This window comes from Acanthopagrus latus, chromosome 17, assembly GCF_904848185.1.
Source record: "Acanthopagrus latus isolate v.2019 chromosome 17, fAcaLat1.1, whole genome shotgun sequence".
NCBI classification, from domain to species: Eukaryota; Metazoa; Chordata; class Actinopteri; order Spariformes; family Sparidae; genus Acanthopagrus; species Acanthopagrus latus.
The window spans coordinates 24,666,466-24,685,642 of record NC_051055.1 but is presented as its reverse complement, the minus strand read 5'-3'; the positions used below and the strand labels follow the sequence as shown (position 1 = coordinate 24,685,642).

At 42.7% G+C, this 19,177-nt stretch overlaps 1 protein-coding gene across 1 annotated transcript in view; it reads left to right on the top strand.

Moving 5' to 3' along the window:
- Positions 1–19,023: 19,023 nt before the first annotated feature.
- The window catches only part of iglon5 (IgLON family member 5), a 115,303-nt gene continuing 115,149 nt past the window's right edge, over positions 19,024–19,177 (top strand). The window contains exon 1 of the mRNA XM_037075333.1: positions 19,024–19,084. Within this exon, the coding sequence (XP_036931228.1) occupies positions 19,024–19,084 (61 nt within the window). The remainder of the gene's footprint in view (positions 19,085–19,177) is intronic.

The following is a 19,177-nucleotide window of genomic DNA, read 5'->3' as shown; positions in this document are numbered from 1 at the left end:
AGCACTGCATAACTCACGATCCATCTCTGAGCATAATGATGCAGCACACTCTCCATTAAAAGCAGACAGAATTACAAGCGAACTGGGCATAGCAGGGAAATGCATCCCGCTTGGACGGACGACCAGCAGTGCATCTTGAAGCTAAGCTTTTGGAAGCGGCCACCCAGAAGTGGTGCCCGAAGCTAGAATTATACTGCTCCGCTCTCACAGTCAATCTTAACTATGGGGAAATGGGCACTTGGCCTCCTTAAGCAGGCTCAGCGTCCGACACCTGCTGCAGTCTTGGGTTACAGGTGCATGTTGTCCCTTCAGGGCATTAGTAAGCAGCTCAGACCATCTTCCAGGCACGAGGAGCCTGGGAGAGACAGGAATGAAGCAAATGGATGTCAGGAGTTATCTGATGGACTGTAGGTAGTCGAGGATACGTGTTATGAGATTAGTGGATGTTAGGAATTGCATTTGACGTACAGCCCGGTTCTCGGGAGCTGAGAAATACACAAAATCTAAAAAAGATAGCGCTCGCTGATGTTAAGACTGTAAAATGTTTTTTCAACAGCACGTTTAAATGTTATATTTCTCTCTTATTCCGTGATGAGCAATTTACTTTCGCGCACCCTGGAAGTATGTTAAGCATGTCAGTCTCTAGATTTCTGTCACAGCGCAATCAGCAGAGCACTGTGATGAAGTCAATACTTTCAAAAGAAGACATCTAACTGCAGAACCTTGAGCGAAATTCTTTCAAGGCAGCTTTTTCATCGCCTGCCTTCCCTGTGAGGAGCTTTTCACAGCGAGCGCTAAGTGCTCGGGACTGAACATGAGGGCCATCATTCACTGACGCCTTCTGCCAGAGCCACTTTTCGCCACACTAAGTCAAATTCCAAGCAGCATTTTGAGAGTGTCAAGGCCCCGTGTCGTGTTGCTTCAAAGACAAAGGCCCAGAGAAGTCCTGGAGAAGTCAGATTCTCCGCTATTATCCAGTCACTCTGAAGACAGTGCCGCCGAGCGTTTTTCTGCTGTGGCAGGACTTTTCTGAAAGCACTGGGGGGGAAAAAAGAGGACACGGAACAAGATCCGTGAACAGCTTCTACTTTCCCAGGGAGGAGTTTTCCAAAGGTCACAGTGCCCATTCACACACCAATTTACATTGATCAGCACTCTCCACTGTTGTTTATGCACCAGGAGTTTTGCCCAGAAACCCCTTCATAAATCAACTGCGGGGGGCGAAAAAAAGCCCCATTTTCTAATATGAGGGCGGTGGCAACAATGGCTGCAGCAGAAGCTTTTTTTTTTTTTTTTCCTGACATATCTCTTTGTGCTGTTCGACACCGTTTGGTTTTCCCTCCCCAAGTTTAGTTTGCATTTGATGTAGATCAAAGCGCGGCACACTTCACAAAGAATCCGGCTGTGAATCCCGGCGGTCACTTGAAAGCGCTAACAAAATAAATAAATAAAGAGGGAAGATAAATTCTACTTGACATGTATTCAGTCAGTCTGTTTCGGCTGTGTGGAGCTATTTGTCTAATTAATATATCAATGTTCGCTAGTGTAGTTGGGGTAAAGTGGATAATTACTGTAATGACTCAATCAGGTTTCACCCTCTGTTTTGCTTGGAGAGGCACCTATGTGTCTTTTTCTCTTACCCCCGTGTTACCTTCAGCTGATTTCCCAGGATGATGGATATTAGACTTTCATGTGTACCACGGCGAGCTGAATATATACATATCACACACATAAGACCATGAATATGGAAATTGTGCAAAACAGGTGCTGAGTGGCTACAACAAAGTTAGGTTTTCCCTCGTAAATGTAGCAAAACAACTTGTCGCAGGGAACTCAGTCGGTACCACGTTAAAGGATACGTCTGGCAACACAGAACTGAACCCACTGTCGTTGCATGTCTAACCAAAGACTGATCATTTGTCATTCTGCCATAGACATAAAAAAAAAAAAAAGATTAAAAACACTTCAATGAGCCTCACTGTTTCACTGGGAGACGTGTTGCTTCATTAGCAGTCAATCTCCCGAACACAGACCTGCTGCTGTCAATACTTAACAGTGAATCAAATGTGTATTCATTTGGAGTTGAAGATATTCCCAAACAAATGCATTTTTACATTAAGGTCCACAGACATGCCAGGGGCTATAATTAGGAACGTTGTTGCTTTGAGTGAAATGCTCTTGTTAGCACATGTTGACGATGATGATTAGCATGTGGGATGTTTATCATGTTCATCAACTTAGCTTAACGCAGCAGAATGCTAACTATTGCAGCTAATATTGCAAATTAGTGCAGCAGAGACTGGTGAACATGTCCGTTTGTTTATTTGTTGGTTGGTTTCTCAGCAGGATTAAACCGAAACTACTGAAACTTGAATGGAGGACGAGTCTCAGGCCAGAACAGACCCTTTTAACTTTTGATGCAGTATCAGATAAAGGCTTTCAGGAACTTTGTTTCACTTTCTTTAACATTGTGAGGCTGCTTCTCACATTTTTGTTCATTTCTCAGGGTTTTTATGTTTGGATGAAAAATCAGCATATAAATATATATATATATATATACATATATATATATATATATATATATATATATATATATATATATATATATATATATATATATATATATATATATGACTGGTATCCATGAGTGTGTATGATTTAATGCTGATTTCCATGTATGTAGTCATAAACAAAAGTAGTGGACAAATTAAAATTTTGACCCCATGATGGCGCTAGAAAAAGAGTCACCACATTAATAAAACTGATTTTCAACTGATAGCAAGCTGCCAAATAGTTGTTGAGATATTTCAATCCTCACCAATCAACTGAACAACAACAAAACCAAATTTTAGAGATCCCCTTAGAAAATGAATGTGCTGGCAACATAGACAGGGTGGGGAGAGCGATGATGGCGATTGATGTTAATGGTCTCTCATGGGATCTGTTTCCAATAATAAAGTGTAATTTATAACACAACATTACCCTTTTACTCGACGATTTTGTTAATTAAAGAAAAAACATTGTCTCCGGAAAAGGTTGCCTTTTTTTTTTTTTTTCGTCGACAGGTGGCCCACCGCCACCGTCCTGATGCCAAAATAGATTATTCTGAAAGGTGATGCAAGTTTGCAAATGCATGATAATGAGATTCACACTGAGTTGCAAATCTGTTTGCTTCAGAAATGTCAGTAAGCTACATTCCAACAGCTGCTGACTCTATCAAACAAGACAAAGCATCCGGTCTCAGCATGCGTTTTTGCTCCAAACTGTTTCGTATCATTGGAGTAAATGATATTATGGCACAATCTAAAAATTAGAACTCTGATTAAATATGATCAATGTCTATCAAGCAGGGAATTATTTAGGGAGGTCAAAAAACAGATGGAGGGAAACGGTTGGAGGGGCTGGGAGGAAGGAGGTATCAGCTGAGTGACTGAGATCCAGAGCAACGGGGACGGACAAGTTGAGAAGCTGGGTGATCCGCCATTGATTGGCACTCTCATAGAGCCAGGCCGGATTCCCCATCAGCACTGGGGAGTTCGATTGAAAAGTGCAGTGACAAATGTTCCCTCGTGCTCGGGGAAGAGGAGGATGTGTTTAATTAATGGGTGAAACAAGGTGTATGTTAAGAGGATTAGGCAGGTGCAGGGCAGCGTTGGCAAAAATGTGACTCTTGTGCACAGAGTGGAGAGCGGCTTGCAGGGTCCACAATCAATACAGTAATTACGGAAGTGTGTGATAATCACACAGAGATGTTGATGACAGTCCTACTTTGATTAATGGTTTTTGCCGGGAATCAGTCCAAGTCAAAAGGAAATGCGCCAGAACCGTGACATTAACAGCATAGCATATCCGGTGCACGACTGTTTAAATGTGTATTGATGGACCGTGGTAAATTGGTTGAGAGACAGCCAGCGACAGTGAATGGCAGCGCCGTAAACAATCAAACATTTAATTGTACATTCCATTCCACTTAGCAACTCGGTTGGCTGAAAATAATCAATTTTAAAAGCCGCTGCGTTAAATCTCAGGAGTGCAGAATCTGTTTTTGGATAAATTTAATGCGCTGTAGACTTATCACCGTCGTGTTGTAACTCTTAATACTTCAACTGTGCACAAAAATGATTGTATTTCTGAAACCCCCTCTCTGTATCTCTCTTCACCTCTCAATTCAATCTCTTATTTTCCTCTCCTCCCCTTCTCTCAAAGCATTACAAACACAGCAGAAACCTTCTGAGGAAATACAACGCGGCACAGATTGATTATGGGCCTCTGCTAATACATCGGAGGCCGCCGCATTGTTCGGATGTTTCTGAGCGTTGAGGGGGAATGGATAAATCTACCAGTATATGCTTGTCTGATTGCACCACACAAACAGCTGACGGTAGCTTCTTATTCTGCGGCTTCTTTGTGAAAATCTGAATTAAACAGCGAAAGTGTTGTTTGAATCACCACACTGAAGAGAATGTATTTTTTGCGATGAGGCGCCCATACGTTTTTTTGTATACGCGTGGCTGTCAATCCGAACGGTGCTTATCGAGTCTCTTTCATTTCTCCATCTATCAGACATTCAACACTGCGGCACTTCTTCGGGGGGGAAAAATGTTTCCAAGCAACTGCTGCAACAGCTTAGTGAGAGACAGCTATCAAAGAGATAGAATGAAATCACAACTCATTCGTGTGCAGGGCCATTTAGCTGCTTCTCTAACACCGTTTGAGGGTTAACTTGAAGGAATCGATATCTGCCCTCTCCCGTACTTGTATGGATGTTTGTAATACAATGAAGCAGCACTGAAGTTAATGGTACAAAACAAGCGAGTGAATGTTTAGTGTGCCTTTTGTACTGCTGAAAGCCTGATTCATCATTCAGGGGATGTTTTTAGATTGGAGTTCCAGGGCTACAAGTATATACATGTGGAAGACATCATCTCTTTGGTTGGATTAAACAGAGTCAAGTGGATTTTTTTAATAAGCCTGCGTCTGTATACTTTAGACTGGTATTTGTAGTAAGACATAGAATTCTTCATTGGGTCGTGAAGTCGAGTCGAGTCAATATGGTACTCAGATATTGAGAAAGTTGTCCTTCTCTGTTGAAACTCTCCATGTGTTGCTGCTCAGCACTTGGCAGAGCAATAGATTCATCCATTCCCTGCACTCATGCATCTTTTATTCTGATATTCAGGGATTATACCCAAGGTTTGCAACCTTGTTAACTTGTTTACTACATTGGATTTGAAAAGTTACCTGCAGGAGGAGCATGGTTACGTGAGTTGGATCAGTCTCCAGATACTTTAAGTGTATAACAGATGAAAGTTTGATTGAAAAAAATCTCATTGCAGTGGCTGGGTTAGGTTTGTGTTGTAGAGATAGAAATCCTTAAGTTTATATTCAGTTTTTCCAATTTTGTTTGACTCTTTTTGATAGAGATGACAGTTACATTTTTTTTTCCACAGCTGGGTTGGCTCTGTAGCTCCAAACCTCTCAGCAGACCAAGACATCAATATTGGATGAAATGTGAAACCTCAGATTACTTACAGTAACAGTCTTTGTATGTCCAATGCCAACATTGCTCTCTACAATATCCACAAATGTGTATTGCAGTTTGATGAAGGTTAGAGGCGGATAAATAAAATATGAGTGTGATGCAGGAAACTAAAACATTTAGTGAAAGTTAGAGTAAATGGTGATTAAAGTTTATAAAAAAAAAGGGGGGGGGGGGGGGGGCGCAACACTTGCAGGTCTGTAATTGGATGCAAGATCTTGTTTGCTGCATGGAAGTCAGGCGGGCAATACGCCCACACCACCGTGACCTCCAGGCACTTACTTCCCCCCGGCTACATCTAGGGCAAGCTCTCTCCTGCATTAGTACTGAACATTAGCCTCGGATGTAAATCGTGATGTAGCACTAGAGATGGTGGGCTGGTAGCTCTGACATCACATATGACACATTTTTATTTAGTGCTCTGGTGAGGGTGATGCAGGCTCTTTTAACAGGAATTAGTTCCTCTTGTTATCTAGTATTATTATTTTTTTTAATACTATGTTAATCCCAAACTGGGAAATTCTTTTTTTCAACTTACATTACACACAGGCGTGTACACACAAACACACATGCAGTGTAGAGGAGATGAGTGAAAGACATGCTACGGCGCCCAATGGTTTAGGTGGTCGGTGGCTTGCTCAAGGGCACCTCAGGAATGCCCAGGATGTGAACTAGCATTCTCCAACTGCCAGTCCACCTGATACTCATACTCTCTCTGACGCTATTACTAAGAGGTTGGAACAATGCATGTAAGAAAGCCTGCTGTTGTTTCAGCAGCCCAGTCTCAAGAAAACATGATGGCAATCTAAGTTTCTGCATTTCCTGATGTTGCAACTTTGTGTTTGTTCAGGTCCAGTTTTCGATTCACTGTGAGCACATGGCTGTGCTTATGCACTTTTAGATTAGAATACCATTGTTTTTTGTCACCTCAGGTGACTTCTCGTCAAGAATATCTGGCTTTTGCTGCCTTGAAAATGGCTGGAAATTGAGATCTTGTAAAAACTATCCAGCAGTATCATACTGACAGATGTTCCAACCCGGTCTTGAACCGTGGTCACTGGTTTGGCACCAGCGACCTCTATTTCCTGTCAGCTGTAGAAACTGATTGTTAAACATTAGCTGACATTATTGCTACAGATATGAGCTCCGTTATATCCAGAATTATTAATTTCCAATGTGGAAGTCATTCAGAGGAAGCCAGCAGTACAGAATAGAAATAATAAATTGTTCAGCGTGTCATAGTCTTTAATAAATGTCATCGTATTTGGATATTTCTCAGAAACTAAACAAACAAAAAGCATGTTGCTCTCGGCGAAGTTGCTTTGGAACAAATGGCCCAGGATATAGTCATCATAGCCTCACAGCTGTTTCGTTTTTATGAAGCCGTTGTTTGGGAGGAAATCTGTTCGGGCCTCGAGCTTCACACGACTTGCATGTGCACCTTGTAAATTTGCTCACTCTGCCAAAATCACCACAGCTCAGCTCTGTCCCCGGGTTCTTTGGCACTGCCCAGTCGACAAATGTGATTAGTCTGCTGCCAGAGCCGCTCTGTCTCTGAGAGTATTTGTATAACTAAAATTACTGTCCGTAGCATATACAGGCTTTATGTACACATGTTAATGAAGCAGTCAGAGGCGATAAATACTGTTGCCACCTTCTACAAACGTGTTTTAGAGATGTAATTACAGCCGCAGCTATTAAGATACAAGGTATTAAAATGTTGAGATCAATGTGAATGCTGGATCATTTGAATTGGAGTGCATCACAACCAGCCCTGATTGATTGGTAATCTATGTTTGCAGTACTGTACATCAGTGCTGTGGTGATAATACACTGCCGGCTGCCAGCGCGATATCTTATGCACGGCACCAATTCTGCAGCAACGGAATGCTTAGCAATGCCAGCCACATCCAATCAAGACATTGTTCCACACCTCTGCGGAGGTTACCAAGTAAGAGGACAGAGCAAAGGAGCCCCATTTGTAATGAGTCACAGTGGAATGCAGAGCGGGAAAAGATAGAGAGGGAGATAGAGGAGGAGGAAAAAGAGCAAGATTGAGCCTGGTGAGTTAGCGAGAGAGAGGATTGGAGGATTGCGTCGACGATAAGAGACGGTCGAAATCAATTCTCGACGAAATGAGAAAGATTGATTTGGGAGTGAAACAAAAAAAACAGTGACAGGGGGCAGGTCTGGGGGAGGAAGGGGGGATTGAGAAGGAGGGGAAGATGGAAAGATGACAGAAAAAGAGATATCACTCAAAGACGACTGAAAGTGACAGACCGTCAAGATTGTAAAAGAGTGCGAGACCTGTTCTTAATGTGCAGACATTTGATGTGTCAGTCAAGGATAAAGCGTTTTTCAAAGTTTTTTTTTTTTTTTTCTCTCCCTTTTAAGATCCAGTTGAAGCTGAGGTCATCCACTTTGGTCTAATTCTTACTTTGATATCTGAAGCACCGCCTTCACTTATTAAGACATTGGCTAATTTATTTAAACTTTTTTTTTTTTTTTTCATGCATCCATTTTCTCTCTCACCATCTCATAGTAATTACGAGTCCCTGGTGGTTGTTTGGATGAATGGAGAAGCCCACAGAAGCAGCAGCAGCGTTCACTCGCCTCCTCTTGGCAGAGCTGCTGGACTGTGTGGGCTGCTTCCTCTTTATATTGTTTGACACCACGCGTCCTTGTTTGAGTTTTAATTTTCCTAACCGTAGGAACCTTGGCGAGGCAATTATTAAAATCCTTCTGAACCTTCCAGATGGTCTTATAGTTCACCATGGTGAAATTCTAAATACGTGTATTAATAATGCATGATAATGGAGTTCAATTACTGTAGATTTATTCGCTATAACAAAGTTGTGCACATACATTTCTGTAAAAGAGTTATTGATTTATACATCTGGTCTGTATTTTTGACCCAAACCCGCCACTACACTTTTTGACCTCAGCTAGCGGTCACGCTGTCAGACACGAGTGCAGTTTGCATCAGCTAAATTCATTATTGCAAACGTTAGTGCTGTGTGTCAGTGTGTCTGTCTGTCTGTCTGGCCCCTCGCTCGCTCCCCCTCTCTCTCCTTCACTCGTCCATTTACTCTCTTCTTACACCTCAGGCAAAAAAACGAGGTTGCTATCCTCATTAACCTCCCTGCCTCTCTCCAGCTCACCTCGGGCCAGCCCCACCTTAAGCTGCACTCATTACCGCTGAATCAAGCCGGGGAGACGGAAATTGGAAAGTAAGAAGGGGATGGAGAAATAGTCGGCTGCAGAGGGGGGAGACTGTTAGAATGGGGCGACAGAGAGGGAAATGTAAAGAGGAGGGAGACAACAACTGGAAACAAAAAAGAGAAAAATCAAAGACGGGCAGAGAAAAGGAGTGTTTCGCTTTAGTGTAGTTAAATGAAAAACAGGACAAAAGAGACAGACGACAAGGGGCAGACAATCCATTAGGGAGCCGGAGAGTGGCTAAGATGATGTGTGAGCCAGTCATGAGCAGACAAGCTCAAAGCTTAAAACTATGGCACTTGGCATGGTTATCCATGATAGATACCTACCTTCTGATACCAGTTATTCATCAATGTCACATTTCTGTTGGCTGAGACTACCAATTCAGGCCGTATTTCAAGGCCTCTTCTGTCTTTTCTTAGGATTCTGACTGGCCTAATCTCAGCCGAATGGCTTTGGTGGACCCATGCTGCCGCAGCCTTATGGCTGAGTCATAGTTCAATAGTCCCTACAAACGCATCATTGATTAATGAGTTGCTGCTTAAAGTGAAACAGTTATGGATACAAATGGATGCAAAAAATACTCTTGATGATAATGAAGCGCAGTTTTTTTCTCCTTCCAAACACTGAAATTTGGTCTTTTTTGCTGCCTGTTTGCTAGAAGATCTATGGGATATGTGGATGATTAATGGCGTTGGGAATGCTCTTGAAGTACGATCATTAAGAATTTTTTTAATTAGTAGGGGATGGTTTGCGGAGTGAGACGCAGCACTTATTCCCATGCTGAGGGGAAAACGACAGAGCTCAGCAGCAAAGGCCTCCTCGTGGCCAGAAGGCAACCAGCGGACGCTAACTAAGGCACTGATGTGACATGAAACACGAGCGGCCGACCCGACATCAGTCCGTACTAATAAAGTAATTACACTGATGTTTTCTCGTGTCATTGTATTTCAATAGCCCACGCCAGTGACTTGCATCTGGAAAGTCGTGCAGTGAGTGTTGCAGTGATGGAGAAATTTGATGGAGTGGCGAATTAAAAATGAACGGAAAATGGTAGTTGCATTTTGAAAGCCATAAAACAGAGGGGGAGAGCGAGCGAGAGAGAGAGAGATAGAGAGAGAGAGAGCATTAGGCAGCAGACATGATTAAATTCCATCATCTATTACAGCTCGGCTCGTGGCTTTGATCTGGCTTCAAGGCCGCACTCTCTGACTCGCTCAGGCTCCATTCGCTTCTTAAAAGGTGACTCTCTCCGCTCTGTGTTTCATCATTCATTTACTATCCATAATTTTCCGCCTATGGGGAAACACATCCGTGTATATGCGCCTGCATACACGGACTCACTCTTTGGTTAAAGCAATTAGCGGCCTCGACCAAGATGGAGTACAACATTTACATTTCGACCCTCAAAAGGGGAGAAACCTTCATGTATTTCTATATTTGGCTTTCTCCTCTCCCCCTTCTCCTCAACTTCTCTCCATTTTCTCCATCTCTTTTGCAGGCTCTTGTTGTCATCCCCCTCTTCAGATTCAGATGCAGCTCCCCAATTTCAAGGTACTTTACAAGCGTGGCGTGTTGCGGCGGCAGCAATCAGCGGTGAAAACAATTGTGTGCTTAAAGTGGATGTAACAACATCAACTTGTGAGGCGATAACAGCAAGGGCTGTAACAGCAGTGGAAATGAACCAAATTAATAGGTTATGGTTGATGAATCAATTTTCCTGAATTAGAAATGTGAGGCTGGCTCCTTCCTGACTTTTTCCTCTCAGTTTGGAAAGTTTACAGAGGATGAAAACCAATTAAATTACAACAAGTGGAGCTCTAATGTCAACTGACCTCTGTCATCTTCTTCTGACCCAGCATTCCCCTCTGTTTCCTCCCCATCTTCTTCATGTCGATCAAACATCCTCATCCCCATCCCCCAACCCTTTCTTCCCAACGATCCAACTATCAATCTCCATCCATAATCCCCTACATGAATTTCCCATCCAATTCCTCTCCGTCCATCTGTACTCCTCCATTTCTCCGGGAGCATGGGAGCTCACGTCACGATTTCCTTTCCATCTTCTCCCTTTTTTTTCTCTCCGTCTTCCATATCTTCCTGTCTTGCTTTCCCCCTTCCTGTCTTTCTGCTTCCTCGCACCTCCTGGGAGAACATAACTCAAGCCTTTCGAGACCAAAAGGCACTTCTTGCCTTCTCCCTCCGTCCCTCTCTCCTTCAATCCTTCTCAGTGGGATTCTCCAAGGGACAGTGATTACAACCAAGTGATGCCGCCTCTGCCATGCCAATTAATGTGGGGGGCTTAAAGACGGAGCAAGGGGAGAGAGGGAAAAAAAGTGCCCATGCCCACATCTCCATACATTACCATACTAAACAGGCTGGTGGGGTGTCTCAGTCCAACTGGTAGCTCTACAGCAGACACTTCAGGGACAGGTTCCCTCAGCCAGACGCACTCCAAGTCAGACATGTTTGCATAAACTTCCCCCGCTCTTCAAACAAGCCCGCCGAGGTGTCCTTCTGTGTTTGTCCTTACAGTCAAGGTGCCAACATCTGACATAGTACGGCTCCGCTTTATACTCTATTAATTGAGTGTGAAATTACTGTCATTCAGCACATGCACTGTAGGTGTCTCAGTGACTCTCGCATGGGTAATAGGTCATAGGCTCAGGAGTATAGCCTCCCCTTTCCTGCACAACACATGCTCACTCCCAACTCGTCAAATGCAGCAGCTTTTGTCAGTGGCCTTATGCTTCAATCTGTGGCGTGTTTTATTTTGCATGTGAAGAGCTCCGTGGTCACGTTAGCAATAATATGGAATATGCAGAAGCCTCTTATACTTTCAAAATAAAGTTTGCTAACAAACAGTTCACATATAATGAAATATTACAATTACAATTTTTGACTGTTATTGACATTGTCAAAAGCTTGTGCTCTGGTTAGGTTTATGCACCAAAACTACTTGTTCCAGTTTAGGCACAACAACTACTTTGTTAGGTTTAGGCTCAACAACTACTTGGTTAGGTTTAGGCACCAAAACTACATGGTTAGTTTTGGGCACAACAACTACTTTGTTAGGTTTAGGCTCAATGACTACGTGGTTAGGTTTAGGCACAACAAATACTTGGTTAGGTTTAAGCACAACAACTTTTTTGTTAGGTTTAGGCTCATCGACTACGTGGTTAGGTTTACAACGACTACTTAAAATAATTATGTTCAGTCCACTAAACATATTATTTAACGTAAATTAGGTAAGTGACGTACCTTATGGTAACATGTTACATTAAACCTCTGTCCTGTCCAGTGTTTAACCCACCCAACCAACTCCTGCCTTACATTTCATGTCTTTATTCTATAGCACCAGAGGGGGACTGAAATGTAAGGCCACTGATGCTTTGGGAGTGAGAACAGGCTGTCTTGCACATTGTATTATAACCCTATACAGACAAACATATGCACACAATGCATCCTGCAGAGCCTAAAATAGCTGCCTGCACAGTATGGTTAAGTTACAATCCATCACCCTAACCTCTCTGTTCTTCCCCCCTGATGAGTAATGATGCACTCCGTGGCATTGTGGCCAGTCAATCATGCTTTAGTATGCATCATGACCCCATCATACATCAAACAACCCTGATCACTGTGACTCGAAGGTTTCACTTGATACTCGGGGAAGCCAGAGGAATTCAGCAATCAGTCTATTTTGCAATGACAGCGCCATGGAGCCTGTTAGCTCGGCACAAGTCTGCCTACAGGAAAATGGTCACTCACAGAAGTCATGAAAAACACAGATAATGAGAGTGGAACATTTTTGCAGAAATTAATGGGATTATTAAGTCAAACATTAGTTACAATAACTGGTTGCTGCAGCTATAAGGACCTACACTTTGGAAGAAATTAGAGACTGGAGGTAAAGACAGAAAATCTACAAAAGGTCAGAGCTCTGAGATGACTGCTCTAATTAGTGTTGCCGTCGAAGTAGATGAGGTCTTTCCTCTTCAGAAAAAAAAATCTCCCGCTCTTCTGTGAATAAGAGGGCCTGAGAGAAGCTCTGAAAAAAGCTGGAAGCGAATTTCTCCCCTGCTCATCTTAAAGTATATTATTGGACCATTTTCTTTTAGCCAACTTAAAAAGCTGCCTTGTCCATTACATTACATCCTATTTAAACATTCCCCCCCATATAAAGCCTCTTGTATCCACTTGCCTTTTGACAACTTTGCCTTCAGCCAACATTTGAAAATACTGAGTGAGCATATACACACTCATTTGCAACCTTAAACATGTGGGTCCACTATCAGTTGACTTCATGAGTCTCTGCGGGGCCCTCTGAATCTCCAGGAGCCCCTAAGAACAGTTCATCGCTTGTATTAGTTCTGCACATTGATGCAGGACTAATACGATCTGTTATGTTCTTCTCGGCAGTGTTGCCCTCAGGGACGAAATCACACTGAGACAATAATGCTTTTAGATCAAAAAAATGAAATTAACGCACTGAATCAATGAAAGTCTGAAAACGTTGCACCAGACTTGACAGCCAATATGAGAAGAAACTGCAGCCTATAAGCAGTCAGTGATAATAAGAGATAGGAACTGTCTCGTCTTCATTCCTGCTTATTAGGTTTAACTTTTGCATACTTTACAGGCAGTCTATCCTTCGCAGAAAGAGCCTCTCTATCTCACCTAAAGTAGAGAATCACTGTAAGTAATGTGACCGGGGGGTTCTGATTAAACCAAAACATGACGAAGCATAACCATAACACAGTTATGTTTATTCAATACACTAAAAACGTAAATGGCAACACATCTAAAAGAGGGGCTCAGTTAAGGGGCAAGATAAGAACTCCTCCGCCCCGCATCAGGTTCTAGCCTAGAATGTAGAAAACAGTGTTAGTTTCAATAGACAACTACCAACCTTTAACAAACTAGACCAAATATAATATACTTAACCATAAAATCGTCTCAGTACTGCAACACAAAAACAACAACTTGAAACACAAAATGAGGTAGGTCGATTATGATATCACCATGTTGGCGTTGTCCTTAGAGCTTCATATTGAGTTTTTTTTTGCAGGACCATTGTTGTAACTAACAATCTCGTTATGGTTTCATACTTTTGCAACATGAGTTGGTGTTTTTCCTGGAACATCATAGTTAAAGTTGCTCTAGTATCGAATGATTTTTCCAACTGATCTAAAAGGGACAGAGTGTGCGTTCAGAGCAAGCTGTTGGGTTAAGTGCAGGACTCTCGCTTGTGGATACCCAACCCAACCTGACGGGCAAAAGGTTGTTGTGGTGCTTCCAAGTTTGTCCCTCACGACAGCAACAAATGAACCACAATGCGTGCATTATCTAAATCAGGGTAAACAGATAAACTGTAACAGTGGTAACAGCTACGTGATATTAACAGCACGACTCATTTCTTACATGACATGCGACTGGCTCTGGTTGGGTTCAGATGTACAAAACTGGATGCCTGTCGAGTTTCGGTCTGTCTTGGTTACTATACTCTTGGGCCAACTTATAATTTCTCCCATGTAGATATTTTTCTGGACATTTTCCTTAGTTGCACAGCTACGACTTTACAGGGAGGATGTCAGATCACGCAAGTAAATCCCAGCCAACCAAGAGAGTGTGCCAGCAGTCAAATAATTCTAAGGCATGGGCATGATTGCAATGCATAGAACAAAAAGCAGCTGAAAAGAATACCTCAACACAGATGTGTGGCTGTGTCTTTACAGCCTCCTATATATACCATGAAGCAGCATAAAGAAGCTACACTTGCTGTCCATTGGCAGCCGATCAGGCTAAAGCGAGGCAGTCTGACCTTTAAGGTGGACAAGCCGATCCTACTACAGTAACGTGTCTACAGTAAGTGTTGCATGTGTAAATGGGTTCTTTCCTTAAATCACAATTCAAAATGCAGCACCATGTCTTCATGCTGATGCATGTAACTCCTTTCTGTCTGTCTTGACGCGCCTCTTTCACGGTGCTCAGGATGTCGTGCAGTATGACGGGAGCTGACGAGGTCTGAGGGTAATTGGCTTTGAGTCAAAATGCAAATTCATGTCAACATTTTCGCAGGTGTTTCTACTTTTATGGAATAACTTGGGGAAAAGAGAGTACAAACAAACTGCAACTCATGACAGGTCTATAAATATCATCCATGCGTACACAGAAATCCAGCTGAATTACTGATTGCAATCATGGGTACAATTAATGAGGCCTCGCAACTGCATATACAATATGTTTTGTTTGGATCAGAGTTTTTTGGTGTCATGCAGAGAAAATGTTTCTATGCTAATGTGTGAGCTGTAACATAACAGTCCCACGGCATTTCAGCAAAAACCCTGTATGTCCAAACGAAGAGGAGGAGGAGGAGGACATGGTGATTAGGGGAACAGCGTACCATACTGCGCTAGGCTTAATTGTTTTGTACAAACAACAGCATATAGTTAAGGAGGTATAAGCCATGTTGAATCGGGGTTTCCCTCGGGACAAATGTTTCATCTGTTCTCTTTATTCAATTAAACGTATGTTGTCGTTCTCACCGTTTGTGTATGTGTCTCTGCTGCCAGATCGGTGTGGTTACAGATTAGGTCTACATGTAAATTGAATTACATAATCAGATTACAAAACGTAAGTAACTATAATTGATCCTTATTACATGTGAAAACATGTGTAATCGTATTAAAGCCACGTTGTCAACGATTGCGTGACTGTATATTTTATCAGGTCTTTGGGTGAAACATTCATTGTACAAACTGCATGTTATTGCTTTTGTCACGCAGGCTATGTTTTCATCCGTTTATTGGTTGGTTGGTTGGTTTGTCAGTGGAATTACACAAAAACTACTGAACATCTCAACAAAACCTGGATTGAGGATGGATTATTTTTCTTTTGTAGCATAGTTGTTCCACTGTTACCTGCGGATAGTGACCGGGGAAAACAATGCTTCATCCTGTCTTCCTTCCCTTTTCGGGGGGGATCTATAATCAACTGATCTATATATGGATGGTGTCATTTTTTACACTTTGCAATCAGTTTTTTCATCAGAATGATAAGTAGAAGCAAATGTTGTCTAATGCCGGTTTAACACTGTGAGACTTTCAATATTTTTGGTAATTCATCAGGGATGAGATTGTACCGATGAGATTGCACTGATCAGTGCAATCTAATCTAGATCTGTGCATTCTAGTTTACATTGTAAATGTTTTAAACTGTTTAAAGAGGAAAACAAATCGCAGTTGAACTCAACTTTCTGTGGCTACATCTTTTTTTTTTTTTTTGTGTATATTATACAATAAGTATTCCAAAAGTGTTTACCTGCGATTACACCGCCCTGGTATTACAATGAATTACATTACATATTTTTAAATAACTGCTGTATAATTTGTATTCAGTAACTGACGACATTTCAGATGTTCGTTTCATAAATTCTTCATCCCATCTATCTGCAATATCCATTAATCATAAATAATCAATTTTGCATCACTTAGCCTAAAACCTTGAAGTAGCACAGCACCAATATAAAACCTGAGTGGCTCCTGATTCATTCCACTGTGTCACATGTAATTGATAGTGAATAATAAAAGTATTTACAAGCAAATCACACACTGCAAGTAACTAATGCTGGGCTTAGATTAGATGACTCATTAATCAGTGCTAGGCCTTTTCTTAGAGACTGCCCGTTCATCTTTCTCCATCTTTCATCCAAGGCAGATATGCAGTCAGTTAATCCCCAACTGTATTTATTGTAATTCTGTCCGAATACCATAAATCAGCAAGCTGTGCTTTGTTACTTATGCGCTCAGCAGTAATAAAGCATTAATTGGCTATTTGGGGACTAGAGAAACAAGCGTTATCGTCCAAAATAAAAACAATACATCAACTAATGTGGAACAATCATCCCAGACGTACCGTAAATAGCAAAAAAAAAAATGCACCCAGGGGGCAGCTGATGAGCTCTATGTTGTGTTTTTGACCAGGGAGGTCCGCCGATGTGATGCAGCATGACTGTAATGAACTGACAAATGTTCGGAGAGCGAGCATAAATTTCACAATTGAGTTTTCTGGGAGTTTTTTTTCACCTCTTCCTGTTCGGTAGCTGGCGTCTGTCTCAGGCGTCTTTCATGCAAGATGATTAGCTCACCACGCGAATGGCCTTTTAAAGAAAATGAGATCCTCGCTACAGGCAACTGCCTCTCACACTTTCAGAACGACTAAGAGAGTAACATGTTTATAAATGGCTCATTAACGCTTCTGCATAAATATAAAGTGTCTTCCTACATGGGGTTTATGTTGCCTGCCGTAATGTCAGCACTGTGACTCAGTCAGATGGCGCCTTTTCTGCAGTGCTGTTAGAATCAGCTCTCAGTTCACCAAGTCAAGCCGCAACTTACAAGTGCATCTCCAAAACTTGGAATGTCGTCAAAAAGTTAATATCGTAAATGGATATTTCAAGAAAGTCAAAAATCCTGTCTCTCAAAATATTCAAATATAACATAAGATGGATGTAATAGAATATACAGTAATACCATGGTCAGCAAACTTGTCACTACTCCTGCTGGAAAAGGAAATCAGCATCTTCATACTTCCTTTTCCCAGCCGGGCTTGGCACCTGCCCACGGTGCCAAAACTACTAGTAACTGGATCGCTGACCATGGTGTTACTGCGCTTGACTGGCTGGCCAGCTCATCTGACATGAACCCCGCAGAGAATCGTTGGACTATTGTCAAGAGGAGGTTGAGAGACACCAGACCCCAACAACACACAGACGTGCTGAAGGCCACCATCAAAGCCACCCGGGCTTCCGTAACAGTGCTCATCGCCTCCATGCAGTGATTTGTTCAATAGCAGCCCTGGCCGAGCATTGAGCGCATAAATGAGCATATTTTTCAGAAGGTCGACATTTCTGTATTATAAATCCTTGTATTGATTGGTCGTACATCACACTCTAATATTTTGAGATACTTGATTTGAGCTGCGAGCCGCAATCCTCAAATTTAAGACAAAAAATGCTTGAAATATTTCACCTCATAGCTGCACTTTTTTAATCAAAGTATGGGGGAAAAAAATAACTTTTTGCATTTTGTTTTAATTTTTTTAAGCTCCTGTATTCATACACATTGGCTACTGTCTCACAGTCTTTACAGCTTCTCCTCTAGTAGTCTGACAACACTCATTTTCCAGCAGTTGAGTAACATCTGCTCATTGGCAGCACATCGTTCACTTTACAGCCACCGTCGCTAAAAAACTCGGCGCATATGGCTCCACCTGCCCACCCCCACACCCACACCTCTGTCCCTGTAGTTATCATGCCTGCCTGTCCCCCTGTGGACTGTTTTCTCTGAGTACTGCAGCAACACCGAACCGGCTATAAATCACATTGCATTATCACCGCGCCGCGCTTCGCCTCGCGCTCCGCCCGCCCAGCGCGCGCCTGCGATTGGCCGGCGCGGCTCCTCGGCCGGCCTCTCCGAGCGGGACATCGGTGCGCTCGTAAATCCCGCCTCCTTCCTTGGGGCCGGCGATTGGGAAAGGGGCTCTCCTTGAACTGTCAATCATGCTCTTTCTTGTGCGCCTCGCGTTCAGTGCTGCTCCCTGCGACGCGCTGAGTGCGGAGCGACGAGACGCGCTGCATACCAACAGAGACACACGGGAGCAGGCTAATTAAGGCTCGAGTGGCGACTTGCGACCCGGCTCAGGACGCACAGACTCCATCCTGTTCTCTGACAGAAAAGAAGAAGAAGAAGAAGAAAAAAAGATTCTTGTCAAGTCAGCTGGCAGTTTGAATTTTTTGCCTTTTTCTTCCCATGCGTTGGCTGAAATATTCCCTCTGTCCTTCAAGGCGCTGAGAGCCAAACTAAGTCTGGGATATTTGTTGTTTTGGTTTTTTTTCCTGCTGTGATATTTTTTTCTGCTTGAGAGATTCTTCTGCACAGGAGAAGACAAACACCCCCCTCCGTCTCTCCCTCTCCCTCTCTCTCTCTCTCTCTCTCTCTCTCCCCCCTCTCTCTTTCAACGACATCACAAGGAAAAGTCAAGTGGACAACACTGATGTTTTCGTCCAGTCACATGTAGAAGCGTTGGACTATTGCTGCTGACATTCATTCTCCTGGTCGGGTTTTTTTTTCTTAATATATATAGATATATATATATATATATATATAGAAAGAGAGAGAGAGAGATCCCCCGCCACGCTGCCATACAGGAGGAATACCGAGGCGTCTGGCTGCAAAAACAAGCAGAAAATCAATCAGAACTCCATCATGGGCTGCCCCCTCTTGCGGAACGCGTTCGCTGGTTTGATCCTGGTGCTGCTGTCGAAAGGTAAGTTCTTACGAGCTACTTTGCAGAGCTGTGCCGCTGCGCCTCTTCTATCTTCGCCTTTCATTTTTTTTTTCTTCCGAAAAAAACGCTCGT